At 43.0% G+C, this 21203-nt stretch overlaps 1 protein-coding gene across 24 annotated transcripts in view; it reads left to right on the forward strand.

The window, feature by feature from the left end:
- LOC130072068 (regulating synaptic membrane exocytosis protein 1-like) overlaps nucleotides 1-21203 on the forward strand; it is a 99917-nt gene that overhangs the window by 57714 nt on the left and 21000 nt on the right. For 23 of the 24 annotated variants that reach the window (XM_056236965.1, XM_056236968.1, XM_056236966.1 and 20 more), the window contains 9 exons: nucleotides 11615-11916; nucleotides 12085-12914; nucleotides 16014-16054; nucleotides 16996-17106; nucleotides 17286-17385; nucleotides 19098-19221; nucleotides 20310-20356; nucleotides 20486-20601; nucleotides 20697-20827. In XM_056236965.1, coding sequence (XP_056092940.1) covers nucleotides 11615-11916; nucleotides 12085-12914; nucleotides 16014-16054; nucleotides 16996-17106; nucleotides 17286-17385; nucleotides 19098-19221; nucleotides 20310-20356; nucleotides 20486-20601; nucleotides 20697-20827 — 1802 coding nt within the window. The remainder of the gene's footprint in view (nucleotides 1-11614; nucleotides 11917-12084; nucleotides 12915-16013; nucleotides 16055-16995; nucleotides 17107-17285; nucleotides 17386-19097; nucleotides 19222-20309; nucleotides 20357-20485; nucleotides 20602-20696; nucleotides 20828-21203) is intronic. The other variant, XM_056236967.1, reaches the window with a different exon arrangement.

Here is a 21203-nt window from a genome sequence, read left to right on the forward strand (position 1 = left end):
ATTTACAACATACTATTTCAGTTTTATAAATGGTGGCATCTACATTTTAAGTGTTCAGTAACATAATATACACTTCATTCATTTCAGTGTGTGTGTACTGTTCAGTGACACTGCAATACAAATAGCTTTGCTAATAAATTGGAATGGAAGTTATTATTTTTCTGCTATCAATTTATAGTTATCAATATAATGTGATACAAATACCAGAATACCTCAGGTGATACACAGCAAGTTGTATTTTCACCTCTATTAGTTTTTACATTTTTGTTTTAAAAAGAATTATCACAATATATCGCATTATATATCGTATCGCAATATCTCGTGATATATTGTTGTATAGTGACACATGTATCGTGATATGTATCGTATCGTGAGCCCCTTGCCAATACACAGCCATATCCTCCATACCATCAGACTCGGCTATGCGATTCTGCTCTGGCACCCGCCCAGGTACAGGGGCGTTCACTGCACTGCGGTGCTGAGCAAACTTGCCCCTGTCATGCGTGGTGAAGGGTGCGATAGAGCCGGTTCCTCCAGCCGATATGAAGAGCGTCTTCTACAGCCCGTACTTCATTGTACCCAAGAAAAGGGGTGGGTTACGGCCAATCTTGGACCTGCGTGTGTTGAATCAGGCCCTTTACAAGCTTCCGTTCAAGATGCTAATGCAGAAACGCATTTTCGAATGCATCCGTCCCCGAGATTGGTTTGTAGCGATCGACCTGAAGGACGCGTAATTCATGTCTCCATCCTCCCACAACACAGGCCATTCCTACGCTTCGCGTTCGAGGGTCAAGCATATCAGTATAAAGTCCTACCCTTCGGGCTGGCCCTGTCGCCCCGCGTCTTTATGAAAGTCGCAGAGACGGCCATTGCTCCCATTAGAGAGCGTGGTGTTCGCATCCTCAACTATCTCGACGACTGGCTGATACTAGCTCAGTCTCTGGAGCAGTTGTGCGAGCACAGGGACCTGGTGCTCCGGCGTCTCAATCAGTTAGGTCTTCGGGTCAACTGGGAAAAGAGCAAAGAGCAAACTCGCCCCCGTGCAGAGGATCTCTGTTCTCGGTATGGAGCTGGACTCGGTCCACCAGACGGCATGCCTCACAGAGGAATGTGTCCAGTCAGTGCTAAATTGCTTGAATACTGTCAAGAACTTTTTCAGAGGCTCCTGGGGCATATGGCATCCACAGCCGCAGTAACACTGCTGGGTTGCTTCATATGAGACCACTTCAGCACTGGGTTAGGGTTAGGTTAGGTTAGGTAACCCTAACCCATTATAATAAATAAAAAATCTGTCTATACTGCTTAATGAATCACTTATTTACATCATCTTTATACTTGTTGGTTATAATGAAATGATTATGACTAATTTGAACACCTCTGATTATTTAACTCGCAAACAAAATGCCATATTGAGCAGATCTGACTAACTTGAACACCTCTGATTGGCCTTTGCATTCACACACTCTTCAAACATGTTTTTGATTGGCTTCAATGCTCAACGCTACAAAAACACATAAATAGAAGCCTTTGATGCTCTTCACAGAGGCCTTACACAAATACAAACGGAAGCGTTTGAAACCAGTGCCTATCAGCGTGTACTGGATTGACCCAGTACTCTATACTACCGGTACTGCAGCAAGACTGGTAATGTTATGTTTTTAAAATTTAAGTATAGACTTAGTACCAGTACCTTTGACAAACCTATAGTCTTTCATCTTAAAAGATTCAGACAACACTGATTCCTTGTGACCAATTTAATATCTAACTTCAATTTTAAAGGGTCACCCCTCCCAGGGATTGAACCTACCACTGTATTGCTTGCAGAACAGACTGTCACAACTGTCTTGTGCTTTTACAGTTCTTGCAAGGAAAATGTCTTGGGAAAACTCAGTTTGTTGAATTACAAAGCAATTGCTGAATTAGCACATTCTGTAAAATTGTAAAGCTGTGCATTATTAATACAGTATTACACTTTTATTGTCTGTACACAGGAACACATAATCTGAACGCAGTTTGTCTTGATTAAAACGGCTGCCTCCTCCTGTCTTGTTGTCTATAAGTGATCTGTGATCTGAGAGCAAGTGTCTCTCTCACACTCTGTACAGTGTTGTTGGAGGAGAGGTGGCTGGTATTTGAGTGTTGTAATCCGTGTGGGGAGGGTCGGGTCTGTGCCTGACAGCTGGGGATTCTGCTGCTGATTTACTTTAGATTAGTTTGGAGCTCAGCCAGCACTGTTCAATCACAGCATAATGCTTTTTTATTGTAAGAGTGCTGCCCCTCTCTGCCCTGTACACACCATGCCATCTCTTTACCAACACCACTGCCACCATACATTGTGTCATGCGTGTGCGTTTTTTGCTTGTTTGTTTTCAAATTAAAATTGTATATAATTAGCCATGTGCATTGAGTAGAGTCAGACATTAACCAGGGCTCTGGGTCAAAATTGCATTGCAAAATTTGGCATAAAATGAACCAAACTTAAACTAAACTGAAAATGAAAACAGAAAATTTAAACATAAAATGAATTAAAAATATGAATACATACTGTACATAATAATAGAATAAATAATATAAAATTAACACTGTTTAGAGATTTATGTTTGAATGTGTTTAATATGAAGTGTTTCAGTGGGAGAAAAAAATAAAATTAAGCTTTGGAAACACAATGTGAAGTAAACATTCAAAACCAAAATGTGCCGTGATGATATACCATAGGACTGAGGAAGGTTAAATAACTTATTATTACTGCTACTTTTGAGTTTGATGCTGATTCGATTTTATACAGTAGGTAATACGGCTGTAATTGCTATTTTACTTAATTGATTCATTTAAAGTTTGTGTTATTAATGGGTGACACTTTTTATGGGTATAGGCGGAAAAACACTTAAAGTTAAAAATGGACTGAAAAGTCAATACCGGGGGACAAATATTGCCCTTTTTAATGAAAAGGTTTATGTCTGACTTATACAGAGTGATGATAGGTCTCAATAAAAATGATTGAGCATTTGAATTACATGGGATAATGGTGTCTGCTTACATGTGTGTGAATTAGGGCTGCACGTTTTCAAGTTTTTCATTAACCGTTAACCGAGGCCCTTAGCGGTTAATACTCGGTTAACCATAGTGTGCGCGCCGCAACCCCGAGATACAGACACACGAGAAAGGGGTAGTTCATTTTTAACACCTTAAATAACTGGTTGGACCACATTTAAAACGAAATTAATTTATAGAAATAAAACGCAGTGGTAAGGACAGAGCAGTTATGGTGTGTTCAAACCGAACGCGAATTTAATTACATGCGCGAGTGATTACATACAAAGTCAATGCAAAGACGCGAATAGACGCACCATTCGCGCCGGGCGTTGCGAATGACGCGAATTGGGCGACGCGTTTGCCGCGAATGTCTTCCGCGCAAGTTGAAAAATTTGAACTCGAGCGAATGTTCAAGCTAGACGCGATAGACGCGTAACGTTATTTGACGCTCTATTCGCGTTCGGTGTGAACACACCAGACCATAATGATGCCCGGGTGTTGGCTGTTGAGATTGTACAACAACGAGGTTGTACTTTAAGTATATCTAAGCACTGCATTGCAATACTTACATTTTGCCCCGTCATTCTCGATTTTAAAGTGCTCCCACGGTGTGCTTTTCTTTGCCCGCTTCATATTAGAAAACTGGTCATGACTACTTCTTCTTGTGGACATTACAAATGTATCGGAGCGCTCTGGCGGTCTCTGGTGGTGCAAAAATGTATTACAACTAAATTCAATGCACGCCATTGACGCCACTTAACCGAGCAAAATGTTTCACTCGGTTAAGCAATTTTTAACGGTTAATCGGTTAATCGGTTAACCATGGACACCCCTAGTGTGAATGTTACTTTTCACTTTTTAAAAATTTTCTATGCTATTAAAATATTAGAAAAATTGTGTTGATTTGTTTAGTTTCCAGTACAGCAAAATCATGTGCATTTTGATTTTGAGTTTAGATTTATTAAATAAGTAAGTTGAGTGACAAAGTAAAAGAAGAAAGAAAAAGAAACGGAAACTAGGACAGGAGTTCTGGTGGCAGGTGGCACATTTGAACATTTCGTTTTCCGACTATAACCACAGAGCGTGTTTGTCTGGCAAGGACATTAACAGCAGAAGGCTGTGTGTGTGCGTAAGCTTGTGCGTGTATATGTTTGCGTCTCTGTGTGTGTGTTTGAGCTGTGTAAGATCACTTGTTTGGCCTTGCATCCGCAGGATCAATGGTAGTCTTCACTGAGTAAAGTTATGCAGTGAGCTGGGGAATTTTTTAACATATCCCCAATGGTGCTGGGCGGCTGCCTGGATAAATATAGATGTGTTGATGCGTGTCTCTCCCTCGCTTACTCTCTCGCTCAACCTCCCAAGCTTTTAATCAAAAGCAATCTGGAGGAGGGAAGTGGAAAAAGGGAGAAAAATTTGGAATGTGCCAAGATCTTTTGTGTTCCTCGCTCCTGATCCTCCTGCTAAAGGAATCAGCAGGCTGGTTTTCTGTGTGTGGAGGAGGGTGATGGATAGTGCTGCTAATGTTTGCATGTAGCACAGCCCGACCCTCCATGCTTTTCCCCACAGTTCCTGCGAATCTTCCCACAGTGACCACGGTCAATGCCTTTGCTCTGTGGGCATGTGATTACATCCCACGGTCCACGCAATTTCAAGTTTCAACCTCTTGTTTCAACAACACCCACCTTCTGTCAGCTAACATTAGTACCTTATATGCATTGTTTGTCTTTACATTTATCCCTGCTAGCACAACAGTTTCCTTTCTGTCTCATTTTTTTCAGTTCACACCTCCTCCTGCCTACATTATTCCTTATAGCGAGCTGCCGTTTTGTCTGTCAGACCTGAGTCACGTATCACAGGGTTTCAGTCTCTGCCAGATTAGCTCTTTTTTAACGCCTCAGCTTTTATTTTTGGTCTTTACATGATTAAGAACAGTTAACTGACAACCTTGGCAAGATCAAATGTTTAAGTGACTTTGATTTGTGAGCCTCAAATACAGAGACAATCAAGCATGGATATAATGAGTTTAATAAATGAACAGCGAAGTATATATTCAGAATAAAGAAAAGTAAAGAAAAAGAGAAAGAAGAAGAGCTAAGAATGACAAGATTTACAATCAGTTAACCACAATCAAAAATCAAAATCACCTTCTTAAATGGATTAAAGCTTAGAGACGCATCTAAAGATTGATAAAATGATTACTTGTATTGGCTTTGGTGCTGAACAAAGGTCCTTATTCTGTAAAATACGGATATTCTTCATTAGTTCATTAGGAGTGAGCTGAAGCGTTCGTTCAATTCTTCCAAAGAACGGTTGTCCGCAAGAAGTTTGAACGAAGTTAACTTGAAAGTAAGTTGCCGAAAAAAGTCAGAAAGTGTCTTGAGCAGGAGAATGAGCAGGCCCTGCTAGTCACACCCATCTTTGGTGAAGTGGCCAATCAGAGGTGCGAGTTTTGAGCGAGAGAAAGTTACTTTGTTCCCTTTCGTTGTCACTCCGAGTTCCGTCGGATGACGACGAATGGGGTTTCGCTTAGAAAGCCAATCGACTTCCAGTACTACAAAACGAGCCAATGGCAAAGAAATGCCATGGGTCTGCGGAATTTGCATAGCTTAACTCCGCCTCACCTCGTGGGTATTTAAGGAGAACGCTGGCAGCAAATAGGCATGTTTTCGCTTCGGAGCCAAGTTGATCCTTCGTTCCACAAGCCATTCCTGTACTGTCAGTTCTTCAAGACGAGCGAGATTCTCTGGTGTTGGTGTGACGGCGATCTCCGGCGAGCGTGCACTTCCTGCTTATCTGTCTGTGGTTTGACAGCGAGTGTGTTTCTCCCCGGGCGCTTCAACACAGTCAGAGCTTCTTTCCTCTCACAAAAGAGCTTGCACGCGGCACGTCTTTTTAAAGATGCCTCGCCCGTGCACTTCTGGTTGCGGTAGACTCGTTGCCGACTCTGATGGGCACGAGCGTTGCATAGTGTGTTTGGGCATTGATCACGCTAGAGCAGCGCTCGTGGATGACTCATGTTCTCTCTGCGGGAACATGACCATCGCAGCATTACGATCAAGACTCAGTGATCTCGCAAGAGTGAGAGCCCCCTCATCCACACCCCGATCTACTGACTCTAGAAATAGAGCTAGTACTTCGGCTGGTGGCCAGGGTGATCTGAGGGTGACGGTTTGGAACAAAGCGCCGACTATCAGTCCGTGCCCAGCCGCACCCTCTTCAGTGTTGCAACCCGTGAGTGCTCAGGGGATTCCTGCGGGATCATCTTCGGGTGTCCCGCGGGTTTCCTTTGGCGCTCCAGAGGAGGACGCGATGTCTATCGCGGCATCACAAGGTGGGTCTGAGTCTTCTGGAAGTGAAGACTCATCACAGCTGCCACCTTCGGGTGTGAGCACAGTTGTGTTAGAGTCTGATCCGGAGATGACGGCCATGCTGTCTCGAGCCGCCGCGAGCATCGGGTTAGAGTGGACCCCTCCGCCCTGCCCCGAGCGCTCGCGGCTGGATGATTGGTATTTGGGTCAGGCTGCGGACCCCCGTCCGCGTCAGGCCCCGATACCTTTCTTCCCGGACGTGCATGATGAGATCTCGAAGTCCTGGAAGACCCCCATGTCTTCCCGTGACCGCTCGTTGATTTCATCCACCTTTCCTCCCCTCGATGAGGCCGCTGCCCGTGGGTACACTGGGCTCCCCCCGGTTGAACGCTCTGTTGCGATGCAACTGTGTCCTCAGAGTGCTTCTTCTCGTGGTGAGCCTAAGCACCCATCCAAAGCCTGTAGGTACTCGTCTACATTAGTGGTGAAGTCTTACAGAGCCGCGGGACAGGCAGCCACCTCTTTGCATGTCATGGCCATTCTGCAGGTCTACCAGGCCCAGATGCTCAGGGACATGCACGAGGGTAGGACAGACCCAGGGCTCTTCAATGAGCTGCGCGCCGCCACCGACCTTGCTCTCCGAGCGACGAAGGTGACCGCACGCTCCCTGGGTTTGGTGATGTCCACAGCTGTGGTCCAGGAGAGACACCTCTGGCTGAACCTTGCTGATATGAAGGATGCCGAGCGGTCCCGGCTGCTCGACACCCCCATATCACAAGACGGCCTTTTCGGCGGTGCAGTCGAGGATTTTGCCCAACAGTTCTCGACTGCTCAGAAACAGACTGAGGCTATTAAGCATATTCTGCCCCGACGGCCCGCTGCTGCCTCCACCCAGCCGACCGGGCAGAATACTCAGTCTGTTCGCCGCCGAGGGCGCCCTCCTACGGCTCCCGCCCCTCCCGCCCGGCCCAAGCAGCAGCCTTCACCTGGGCCCGGTCGCGGAGGAAGCCGTAAGAAGGCGCCCCAGCCCTCTCCAGCCCCGCCCCCCGCTAAACGCCGGGCCAAGCGGCGCTCCTGAGACGGGCTGCTCAGGGATGATGTGCACTTCTCAGGAGGTGGTAGCAGGACCACTCCTTCCCCCGGTGGAGGGCCGGGGGAGAATCTTTTGTTCTCCACTCCCCGCTGCTCACCCTCGGGTGGGCAGCACCCTTATGTGGTTAAAGAAAGAAGTGACACGTTCATCCCTGAGCACACAGAGTTCTTGGACGACACGGTGCGCCGCCCCCGGGCCATGCACCCCTCGTCCTCCTCTGTCCCAGAGCCGGATGACAGTGCGCGCCGTCCCCGGACCGTGCCGCTCTCATCCTCCTCTGTCGCCAGACCCCTGGCAGAGCAGACCCCCGTGGAACGTTCGTCCTTCCCTGGTCTCCTCTGTCAGGACGCGGTTGATGGCTGTACCCCCACACCGGGTCGCTATGCCGTCCACGTCTGGGTCAGCCATACCGCCTCGCTGCCCCACCGACGGGAAGTCTGTGGTACGCATGACCCCGCTGGTACAGTCCTTTGGAGCTTGGCTAGAGCTTCCCAACCTGTCCCGCTGGGTCGCACGAACGATCAAGCTCGGCTACGCGATTCAGTTCGCGCGGTCTCCTCCCCGCTTCAGGGAGCAAACTTTGCCCCGTGCAGAGGATCTCTTTTCTCGGTATGGAGATCGACTCGGTCGCCATGTCCGCGCAGCTTACGAGCGAGCGCGCGCAGTCACTGCTGACTTGCCTGAGACAGTTCGAGGGCAAGAGTGCGGTTCCACTGAAACTTTTTCAGAGGCTCCTGGGGCATATGGCATCCGCAGCCGTGGCAACACCGCTCGGGTTACTTCATATGAGACCGCTTCAGCTTTGGCTTCGCGACCGAGTTCCGAGGTGGGCATGGCAACACGGCACTCTCCGAGTACCAGTTACTCCGACCTGCCGTCAGACCTTCACCCCGTGGTCGAACCTCAGTTTTCTGCGGGCCGGAGTGCCCCTGGAACGAGCTTCCCGGCATATTGTTGTAACGACAGATGCCTCTACCACGGGCTGGGGTGCCATGTGCAATGGACGTGCTGCCGCGGGCTCCTGGACAGGACCCCACCGCCTATGGCACGTCAATTGCCTCGAGTTGCTGGCTGTACAGCTCGCCTTGCGCCGCTTCCGAGCCGTGCTCAGGGGCCAGCATGTACTAGTCCGTTCAGACAATACCGCGACCGTAGCGTACATCAACCGTCAAGGTGGTCTGAGCTCCCGCCGTATGTCGCAACTCGCCCGCCACCTCCTCTTATGGAGTCAGAAGCATCTGAGGTCGCTTCGTGCCATTTATATCCCCGGGGCCCTGAACTGTGCAGCCGACGAGCTTTCACGGCTTCAGCCCCTCCCGGGAGATTGGCGTCTCCATCCCCAGTCGGTTCAGCTGATTTGGGACCAGTTCGGGGACGCACAGATAGATCTGTTTGCCTCTCACGACTCGACCCATTGCGCCCTGTATTATTCCCTGACCGAGGGCACGCTCGGCACGGATGCACTGGCGCACAGCTGGCTGCGGGGTCGCAAATATGCGTTTCCCCAAGTGAGCCTTCTTGCGCAATTCCTGCGCAAGGTCAGGGAGGACGAGGAGCAGGTCACTCTGGTCGCGCCGTACTGGCCCACCCGGACCTGGTTCTCCGAACTCATTCTCCTCGCGACAGCACCTCCTTGGCCGATTCCCCTGAGGAAGGACCTCCTTTCGCAGGGACGGGGCACCCTATGGCACCCTCGTCCCGATCTTTGGAACCTCCACGTGTGGCTCCTGGACGGGACGAGGCAGGTTTGAGTACCCTACCACCAGCGGTGGTGGCTACCATCACTTCCGCTAGAGCGTCGTCCACGAGACACGTCTATGCGTTGAAGTGGAACCTCTTCGTCAACTGGTGCTCTTCTCACCGAGAAGACCCCCGGAGATGTTCGATCAGTGTCGTGCTTTCCTTTCTTCAAGAAGGGTTGGAGCGAAGGCTGTCTCCCTCCACCCTCAAGGTCTATGTCGCCGCTATTGCCGCACATCATGACCCAATAGAAGGTAAGTCTGTGGGGAAGCATGACCTGGTCATCAGGTTCCTGAGAGGAGCGAGGAGACTGAATCCTCCTCGCCCTCCTCTCGTACCCTCTTGGGACCTCGCAGTGGTCTTAACTGCCCTGCGCAGCGCTCCCTTTGAGCCTTTGCAGTCGGTGGAGCTTAACTTCCTGTCAATGAAGACAGCGCTTCTGACTGCATTGGCCTCCATCAAGAGGGTGGGGGACCTGCACGCATTCTCCGTTGACGAAGCGTGCTTGGAATTCGGGCCGGACGCCATTGCTTTGGCATACCAGCAGCAAGGTCGACCGTGCCCCCTTGGTGTGACCGCACACTCCACCCGGAGTGTGGCGTCCTCTTGGGCTCTTGCGCATGGCGCCTCGCTAACAGACATCTGCAGAGCTGCAGGCTGGGCGACACCTAACACATTCGCCAGATTTTACAATCTCCGAGTGGAGCCAGTCTCCTCCCATGTACTGTCTTTTTCAAGCTAACATGGGACCCGTTAGGTGTCTTCGCTTGCTCGCCATTCCACTCCACGGACTGGATACGTGCGATATTCTCCTCAGGTGAGCTTTCCCGAAAGCCCTGAGCTCCTCCAGCACTGCTGACGCTGGCGCCAGTGTCTATTGCCTGCGCGTCGGCTAGGTGCCTTCCGTGTGCATGGTACCTCCTTGAGCTACCCCCACATGTGTATTTCCACTGTAAGCCTCTCTGAGCATGTGTCTTTCCCTTGGCAAGCCACCTTGCCACCCCTGGGTTTGAAAAATTTCAACTGCGGCTGGACACCCCAGTGATTCCCCATATGCATCCCTCGGGTCATATGTGTATTCTTAAGTCCCCCCCTCTGGGTTGGCAGTAATTGCATACTTCCCTAAAATCTGGGATATGCTCCCCAGTGTACCTTGGTATTCCTGTGCTAGATAGGAGTCCTTCGTCCGTGCTAGTTCACGACAGGGATCTCAGATTTACGCAGGGCACTGGTAGACAGCTGAGAAGGTGGCGTGATTAGACTGGTATCCCCATTCGTCGTCATCCGACGGAACTCGGAGTGACAACGAAAGGGAACGTCTCGGTTACGGATGTAACCCTCGTTCCCTGAGTAGGGAACGGAGACGTTCCGTCTGCCTGCCACTCCCGCTGTACCGCGGGGATCGCCTGAGCTCAGTCTTGGCTCCTCAGCGAAGAAAACATGCCTATTTGCTGCCAGCGTTCTCCTTAAATACCCACGAGGTGAGGCGGAGTTACGCTATGCAAATTCCGCAGACCCATGGCATTTCTTTGCCATTGGCTCGTTTTGTAGTACTCGAAGTCGATTGGCTTTCTAAGCGAAACCCCATTCGTCGTCATCCGACGGAACGTCTCCGTTCCCTAACGAGGGTTCTCCCTTCACACTTTATTTGCATATTTATGTTGGTCTGGAGAATTTGTGCAGTTTTACACCAAAGTATGGTGAAAATAGTATAATGCAATTTATGGAAACATACTATACACCATTAATTAAGGCATGAGGAGAGGGATCATTTTCATACCTGCCTGGTTTGGGACAAAATTAAAGCCGTGATACAGTCACAAATCTGAAAACAAGCATTTGAAGTTACTCTAACGTAACTGAAGAATCGTAATTAGGCTAATATTGTATGATTATGGGTTAAATGTAGCCAATGTCTATTCCTATGTGTATTGTGCATTCAAAGTGTCCTCAGTGCCACATGGTATTTGGTGCCTGGTGATGGGGGAGTCTCCCCCTCTCCTCCCTGGAATGCTTTTGGAGAAGCTTAAGGAGAAAGTTGGGAACTGTTCTGTTTAATGTTATCAGTGCCAAAAAAATAGGTGATAACGGCTTTCAATGGATTTGAAGTGTTGTTTTTTAGAAACTATATGAAACCAACATGATTTTTTTAAAGGATTTGTCCTTTTCTTTATCATGGACATAACTGATGTCATTGACCCAGAATCATGAATTGCATGAATGTGCCATCCTTATTTCGTCTGTCTTTTTCCCCTAGCATTATATTTTACACACAGGTGAAGTGTGCAATTGTTTTCCATGTCAAAACACTTTCTCGTATCCCAGATTAAAATAAATTAATTAATTAATTAATTAATAAGCCACTTGTACAGTAGGTTGATTAATTTGTTGCCAACCACCCTCACACAGCGTTTGAAAAGTGATATTTATTCTACCCCAGGTAATGTGGGTATGTAACCAGTGCCGAAAGCAACAGGATATACTCACTAAATCAGGAGAATGGTTTCCCAGCCATGGGCCCAAACCTGGAGAGCTGGGGTCTGCAGTGAGTGAACCAGCCATGTGTGGAGACCCCGTTGGAGAGAAGAAGATGCGCTCTAGGTCTCAGAACCCTCTCGACTCCTCCGTTTCTACTGCCCATGACACCCAGTCACCTGCCCCAAACGACCCCAGAAAAGGCCCCTCTACAGGGTCAGCCGACACGCCGTCATCGCGCTCACGCAGTGAGCCTCCACAAGATAGGTACACTTCAAGCTCTCTCTCAATACAACATCTAGAATATCCCAGTTAATATATATATATATATATATATATGTATAAAAAAAAACATTTGAATAAAGATTGTGCCTGCTTAATATAAGGTGTGCAACTCTCTGAATCTCTGATGCTGTGTGATTATTTGACCTGTAGAAAAAAGCCACCAGCAGCCTCTGATCAGAATGGCAAGTCAGGGCCCAGAGGAGAGAGGCGGCGAGGGCTATCCAAAATCCACTCCCAGGGTTCCGAAGAGCGAGAGTCCGGAGAAAATCGGAGAGAAAGTCGAAGACTGATGAAGACTCGCTCTCAGGAGCATGACAGTCCTGAAACTAGGAGGACTGAGGGGGAGCATAAACCATCCAGGGAACAGTGCAGGACTGACTCAAATGCTCCACATCAACCGGCCAAACTCCGGCCTGCGGAGCCTGATGGACGTATGCATCCTAAGGTGAGGGAAGCGGGGGAGATGGTGCAGGACAATAGAGGTGCACGGAGATGGGCAGATGGGCGGCAGACCTCGCTGGAGGGCCAGCAACAGGCCTACGTTCCAGAGAGGACAGCGGGGGGTACAGGTTTGCAGGGTGCACCGGCTGTGCAGGGTCCTCCTGCTAAAACGAACCACACCCCACAGCCGCCAGCTCCGGGGTTCAGGGTGGGTCCTGCCATGCCCGCAGGTCCCCCTGAACTTAGGGAGCCTCAGGAATGGGACAGGAAGTTGCAGCCGAGCCACCTGGACCCTGGCTCGGCTGCACTACTGCGCAAATCGAAACGTCAAAAAGAGAGCATGCTGCGCAATGATTCGCTCAGCTCTGACCAATCGGAATCTCTACGACCGCCCCCGCCCCGCCCGTACAAGAGCAAACGGGGTGGCAACAAGAGACAGATGTCCGTCAGCAGCTCTGAGGAAGAGGGCGGTTCAACACCGGAGTACACCAGCTGTGAAGATGTGGAGATCGAGAGCGTCAGCGAGAGAGGTTGGTCAGGTGGATACCTGCTTTTCTATAATTTTATACATTTTATGAGTTTGCATAAACACACTCCTCCATAAATCAGAAAACGAAACCAGCATCAATATGAATGTAATATTTGATTTAATTTATAAATTTGGTAGTTTTTGCAATGCATGCAAATGCAAGTAAATGAATTAACTATGACTACCAAGTGGTTGTTTATAAATTTGGTAGTTTTTGCAATGTGCACAAATCCTAGCAAATGGATTAACAATGACTATCAAGTGGTTGTTTTGAAAGCTGCGAGGCACTTCACTTCCTTTGTGTGCTAACGCCAGGGTTTTCAACCAAGGGTCTGTTGACCCTTTATTATCCGTAAAGATACTGCAGGAGGTCCGTTGAGAACATATACTTTATAAATCACACACATTTCTTTAAAAAAAACATTTGACATTAAATATATACAGTACTGTTCAAAAGTTTGGGGTTGGTAAGATTTTTTAAATACTTCAGAAATCATTCTAATATGCTGATTTGGTGCTTAAGAAATATTTCTTATTATTATCATTTTCGAAAACAGTTGTGCTGCTTAATAGTTTTCTGGAATATTTTTTTTGTTTCAGAATTGAATAGAAAGTTCAAAAGACCAGCAGTTATTTGAAATGGATATCTTTCTAAACATTGTAATTATTATAATTGTCTTTACTGTCACTTTGTGCAATTGAATGGATCCTTTCTGAATAAAAGTAATAATTTTATTAAATAAAATATTACTGACAGACCCCAAACTTTGAAATGGTAGTGTATTGTAAAATAATACTATAATAAAGTAATTAATAAAATATTATATTATATTATATAAAAAACTGTTTATTTTTATTTCTTTATTTTATTTTTTATGTATTGGGGTGCGTACTAATAAATGACATATCCAAGTTTCAAAAACAGTATTATACAGTGTATTTACAGTGTAAATGTTGAAGCTTATTCACATGGCACTGTGTTGTTAGCCTGGCAAACTGACTAAACACAGACTTAAAAGGTCAGTGTAAAATGCAAGCCAGGGGGGAAATGTAAACATTGTGGGGTGAATAGGAAAGACAGACTATGTTAGAAGGAATGAGAGACTAAAAATAGGAGAACAGGAGATTGAGAGGAGGTTGAGCAGAACATAAGCTTGTTCTTATCAGTGGAACAACATTTCATCAGGTTCAACAATCTCACAAAAACAACAGGTAAGAGAATCGACTTTTTCTTCAGTCTTATATTAATTGCTTTAATAAATATCCAATCAAGATTCAAAATGAAAAAAATTGACATTATTATTTATGTATTTCGGCAACATAAATGTTAACTATCAAATGATAAAGGTAAAAGCAGGTGGCCAATTTAATTCCAAAATGTTTTTTCCATCACTGTCATAATCATCATCATATAATGCTATTAAACACAATACATTTTTGAGATGTGGTGGAAATGACACTGTGGAGTAAATGTTCGTGATTTCCAGGAATGTTTATTTTTTATTTTTCTGTGATGTGTGTATGTCTATTGTTGGGCAGTGTTAGAGGACAAATTAAGTTAAATACACCAGAAGTGCCTATAGGTGAGGAAACACCCATCTATCATCTAGGGTAGCATAGTTGTGTAACAATGCATACAGTATGTTTCAATGTGGAAGTATTTACTTATGAAATGTTTATTTGCTAAGTAGGTCATGTGAATTAGAAGTAATGAGAAGTGGAGACACTTCAGTACTAGGCTTAGATAAAAGCCCACACAGGGGACCAATCCACCATACAACAAGCAATATTAAACATTTATACGTCGAGACATCTACTTAATATTACTGCATGCAGACCTGTGGAATTTGGTTTTGATTTATACATGTTGCTTTTGTAAGGTGTTCATTGCTTTTTGCTGAAAATGTGTGTTATGTTTTAGTTACTAATACTTTTTCAGGATTGATAGTTCAATTTAGCTGCTTTCCAGAGCTTAACATTTTTATTTAGAGTAACTTTTATAGGACAACCCTGCTCAGAACTGGGTTAGACAGTGAAGAAGCAGCCTTCTTTAAAAAAGTAACCTATGAAGATTCCCTGACATACTTGTAAGTAATCTATCCAGGTCTAAAGTGATTTTTGTTTTGTTTTGTTTTTTGTTTTGTTTTCTTTTTTTGTTTTCTTTTTTAATCAGATACTTCAGCTGGGGGGTCAGTTTCATCTTTCGCATGGCAAAAATCTCAGTAATATTTCTAAGAAAAGCAATAGCATACCTCTCAATTAACCGCATGGTTTTGAGGCATCAATCATGTAAATTTAGTTTAGTTATGTGCCAAAGTTTAATACTTAATTTAGTTCAAAGTTTGTTCAAAATCCTAACATTGTTCAATTATGATAAAGTATAAGCAATAATAAAAGTGATGCTTCCCTTAGCAAATACCACACATTATTTATTGACTATTGGTTTATATAAAAGCAATTAGCCACCCTAGAGTGCATTACACTTTTATTTTACTTAAAACTACATTTTAAGATATTTTAAATATTTAAAACACTTAAACATTTTAACAGCAGACTAAAGGTAATTACAAGTTTGCACAATCTATTTTTGTTCTTTGGAAGAAAATTTCAGCACTCCTCACCCTCTCTGTGCGTCATGTTCAAGATGCCCCAGGTGCTAAAAAATAACCGGAAAACCGCCCAGAAACCCGTATGCACATGGCATGGCACTCAGCCATATAACATGCCAACAGTAAATAGAAGGCCAACATCACGGAAAGCGCGGAGACTGTCCCTTGGTGCCTGTGTGTTTGTTTGTGTCCATGTGGCAGAGTGTATTCAGCTTTGCATGTCATCATTGCTTCCTCTGTCTGGGGACTAAATGTAGCTCTTAAACACAAATTCACGAACACAGCGGCCACTTTAATCCCAGTTCTCAGTCTTTCTCTGCTGCTGGGTCAAAGCAAAACATATTTTACCGTGAGATCTTGGCTGCAAGTGCCCCTTTGGGGCTCAAATATTCAATAAGCGTAAACAGAGCGGGTTTAGAGATGGACTCTGGCTAGTGTAAGGTGGCAGCTCACATAGTCAACATGTGTATAAACTTGATGAACTTTTGTGTGTGTTTTAGGGGACTGGGAGTGCTGTCCACTGGACCCCACCGCATGGCATGTACGTTTTTTTCCCACCTTGTGCTATGATCAGTATATTTAGTCAATGTGAATTGATGTTCACAGAACATTTTACCTACAGATTGTGATATTTATCAAGAAGAAAACTAAGAGCTTGATTTTATCCATTGCAAATTAATTGGATGGGTTTTGTTGCATTTGTTACATACGTTACAGTAGCTCAAATTAAAGCACTGCGCTAGCAATGCCAAGGTTATGGGTTTGATTCCTAGGAAATGCATGAACTTATAAAATACATAGCTTAAATGCAATGTAAGTTGCTTTGGATAAAAGCATCTGCTAAATGCATAAATGTAACACCAGAATTGAGCAATACGAATACAATTTTGCAAGACAATTTCTAAATAGATATTTAGCTATTGGTTAAATATTATTTAGCCTGTGCGGTCTTAAGTGATTTAAGCAAAAAATAAAGTTCTGAATAAACATTTAGAAAAACATTTGAAAACATTTCCAATTAAATCAGGAAGGTGCATTAATAAAGTAAATTAGGGAAATGTTGTATTTTATGTTAACAATGTGATGTATAACACTCATGCATTGTCCAGTGTTGCTGAGATTCTGTTATAGTTTTTATTAATTTTTTTATTTTTATATTTTCCATTACATTTTAATTTTAGGAAAAGTTGTAGTAATTTTGTTGTGTTCTTGTAATTTTTTTAAACATGTCTATATAGTTATATAAACATTTTTATGAATTATTTTAGTACACCAAGTTAAACTAACTTAAAATGAGAAATGTTATTTTAGTTCATATTTAATTTAAAGTAACGAAAATGTTTCCTTTGGTTTTAGTTTTAGTTAACTATAATAACCCTGCTTGTGGCTGTGTGTGAATGCGATTGAGTGTGAAGGTGAGATTTATATGTAATGGGATGGTTCTTTTTCTGATGAGATTAATCTCTTCCTTGTTCTCTTTAGCATCCGGTTACATGGCAGCCCTCCAAGGAAGGTGATCATTTAATTGGCCGAATCACTTTGAGTAAGCGAACAGCCATGCCAAAAGAGGCTGGGGCTCTGCTTGGGCTAAAGGTGAGGCGAGAACTAAACATACTGTATAAAGTTCCTCTCCTCACTGTAATGAAGTCAACATCTACATGTCATGAACCATGTACAAAAACTCAAAATACAGGATATCTGCAATACATGTTTTTGCATTTATTACTTCTCTGTAGACTTTACCCATCTTTAATTGATTTGTATCGGTACAGGTGGTCGGGGGGAAGATTACAGAAACTGGGAGACTTGGGGCCTTCATCACCAAAGTCAAGAAAGGAAGTCTAGCTGATGTGGTTGGTCATCTAAGGGCCGGTGAGTCCAGCTCTTCTCTCAGTTTGAAGCTTAAAGAACAAGAGCTGTCAGCCTGTCAATTGAGTAAACAATGCAATTAAATTATGATCATACACCGATTACAACATTAAGCATATGAATCACACATAAATGCGTATATCAGTGGTTCTCAAAACTTCTAAGAGGGCCTTAATATGACTTAAAATTATTTAAAATAAGATTTAAAATAAGTTAAAACATTAACATGATGTTATTTTATTAACATCAAATCATTTAAAACTGTGACTTAAAAAGTCTGATAAATGTAATAAAATCTTAATACATCATTGACATTTTTTTTATAAAAAAATATACATTTTGTAGATATGTCAAGCTCTAAAATATTTGATCTCGTGGAAATTGTGAGTGCAAATATTTTTAAAAATAGAAATAAAAATACTTATCCAGTGAATCACAAATGACTGAAGAATCATGTAAATTCAACAGTTAAAAAGAGTGGGAAACCTGAAGAACAATCAGCTCCTACTGTAAAACTTAGAATCCTGAAATTTAACTTTTAATTATAATTATTTTAGTTACTTTATGTACAGAAGCTAGGGGTGCCCGTTTTTAAAACAAAACTAAAGCTGGGGGTCCTTGGAGTCAAAAAGATTGAGAACCACTGGTATATATCAATATTTGCAAAGAAAAGCCCCCAAATGAAGATGATTCAAAGACATTCAATTATTGTTGTAGATGAGTACACATAGACAAAAAGTGTCTTTAGAAGTCAGTAGTATATTATTTCCATATTGTCTGCATTCTTTTCTAAAAAGATGAGGTTGTATTACAAGCTTAAATTGCTTTGATGGTTTGAAAATTTCGGATTTAATTGACTTTACCAGCAGGTCAGGGCAGAGTCCTACACGCAGGTGGGTACCCGACGGGTGAACCGCTAATATTCGATGTAACAGGTGGAATAATATTTACATTGTCATATGCGGTGTGGGTGCAGGTCGGGAATCAATTGGCACGGGCGGACTGCGGGTCCTGTGCTTATTTGTGTTCAACCTCTGTAGTCTGAAGACTGTCGGGTTTCTAATTACAACACGATTTGCAGCGTGCAACTTAAGTGATTGACAGCTTCAGTCATTAAGGGAGTGCTCTTTTCGAGCTTTCTGTATATAATCTATTCACAATTTGAATAAAAGTTGTATTTTTCATGCTGCTTAGCCTTAGAGGACCAACGGCCACATATTCACTGCAGAGTTTCAGTAGAGACAACTGCATTTAAATGCAGAGTGAATCCGCTAAAATATCCCCGATATTATATGACAATAATGGCTCATATTTGGCTAGACCTCTAAGCATCAGTATAGCCTATTTATACACATTTGGTCCAAATAACCTGTATGGGCAGATTGTTCACAATGATGTGCGGTTCAGGTTGCGGTCTTTGTCAAACGGGTTCGGGTACGGAATTAAGTTAGATATTCTGTTAAGTACTGCGGGTGCGGGTTTATCAAACACGACCCGTGCAGGACCCTGGGGTCAGGGGGCGTGTGCTAAAATAACACATTTAATTTACAGTCCTTATTTTAATTGAACTCAATAATGTATTTAGTCCTCAGATATTTTGAAAATGTTCAATGAGTGTGTTTAATCAGTAAAATCTATTTTAAGAATGTAACTGTGGATGTTCTCAAATGTGTACAGGAATTTAATGCGACAACACACATTTTGGCTGTTTGCAGGTGATGAAGTGCTTCAGTGGAATGGTAAATCATTACCAGGATTAACCAAGAAAGAAGTTTACAATATCATCTTGAATTCCCAAACAGAACCAAAAGTTGAATTAATAGTATCAAGGCCAATTGGGTAAGTCGTCCATCACATGCCTTACTGGGTATCTGACTCTTGGGTAACAAACGGCAAAGCACCTCATTTTATTATAGTCCAGACAAAGTCAAATCACTAAATAAGAGTGTTTGAATAGTCTGTATTGTGTTTAGTTTTCACTTTGAACCATTATATTCTCTTCTGCTCTGTCCTCCTACCTCATTAAAAAGATGTATTCATTGATTTCTCTCCAAACTCTTGCAATGGGTGTATAAATCTAAGCAGCCAGTAAAACAAAGTCTAAGAGGTGATTTTAGGAGCTCATCTCTGAATTCCCTACTCATTTGCTTCTGTCAGCTTTTTTTTATTTTTTATTTTTTTTAAATCCCTAAGAATGAACTTGTGATGTATCGTACACACCTCCCTTCTGTCCTCTGTACATAACCTCTGGCTGATGATGTTTGACTAGAAACCAGATTTCACCGTGTACAGAGTATTTGGACACTTATGTCACACTTCAAAATGCCTTCTAAACAAATGATGCTAGAGCTTTTCTGAAAATGAACTTGTCAATAATATATTTTGAACAGTTAATGGTTTATAATTTGAAATTAAACAAACATTAAATGCATGTTTGTACTATATTGCTTTAAAATAAATGCCACACTTTAGGGTCAGTAAGATTATATTTTTGAAAGAAATTAATACTTTTATTTAAAGTAGCAAGGATTCATTAAATTGATCAAAAGTGACATTAAGTACATTTGTAATATTACAAATGATTTCTATTTAAAACAATTTTTTTCCTTTTAAACTTTATATTAATCATAAAGAAAATTATAACACAAAAATGATTTAGCAGCTCAATTGTTTTCAACATTGGTAAGAAAAAAAAAGTTTCTTAAGCACCAAATCATGTGACACTGAAGACTGGAGTAATGACTGCTGAAAAAAATAAATTACATTCTAAAATGTATTTAAGTAGAAAAAAGTTATTTTAAATTGTAATATTTATTTATCTTTTTACTGTATTTTAATCAAATAAATGCAGCCGTTGTGAAAAAAATCTGTGTGCCTTGTTTTAATGTTGACAACTAATGTATGGATATGTGATCTCTCTCTTTAAGTGATATACCACGAATACCAGAAACATCACATCCTCCATTAGAATCTAGTACGTACTGAATCAAATGAATCAAGAATCTGATCAAATGTGAACTCTTAAATATTTATATATATATATATATATATAAAACATTATTGTGATCTTAGCGGCACTTGTTTTTTCCTTGTCCCTCTGCAGCAGGTTCAAGTTCCTTCGAATCACAGAAGATGGAAAGACCCTCTATATCTGTCCTGTCCCCATCCAGCCCAAGGGGTCTTAGAGATGCCCCTCAGCTACTGCCTGGACAGCTGTCGGTCAGTAAATACTGAAGAAAACAAGGGCAATTCACCATTGATCAATTCACCCTAAGATTTTTTGCTTATTAGCCGTGTATGTATTTGTCTTGCAGGTGAAAATGTGGTATGACAAGGTTGGCCATCAGCTGATAGTGAACGTATTGCAGGCTATAGACCTGGCGCCCAGATCGGATGGACGACCCAGAAACCCCTATGTCAAAATGTACTTCCTGCCCGATAGAAGGTATTCATAGTTGTACATTAGCATATTAGATTTTTCTTGTGGTGTCAATTTTGGTATCAAGAAATTTGTTATTGTATTGACTACAAGGACTATTCACTACCGTTCAAATGTTTGTGGTCAGAAAGATTTTGGAAAATATGTATATTTAGCAAGGTTGCATTAAATCTAACTTTCTATTCATCATTCTATTCATGGTTTCTGCTAAATATTAAGCAGCAGAACTGTTTATATTAATAATATAATAATAAATATTTATTGAGCAGCAAATCAGCATATTTAGGTTAAACATTAATAGAATAAATCACATTTTAAAATATATTCAAATAGAATTTTCAATTACAATAATATTTCACAATATTACTGTTTTTCAAAAAGG

This window comes from Rhinichthys klamathensis, unplaced genomic scaffold (assembly GCF_029890125.1).
Source record: "Rhinichthys klamathensis goyatoka isolate OS25496 unplaced genomic scaffold, OSU_Roscu_1.1 h1tg000474l_1, whole genome shotgun sequence".
Lineage (NCBI taxonomy): Eukaryota > Metazoa > Chordata > Actinopteri > Cypriniformes > Leuciscidae > Rhinichthys > Rhinichthys klamathensis.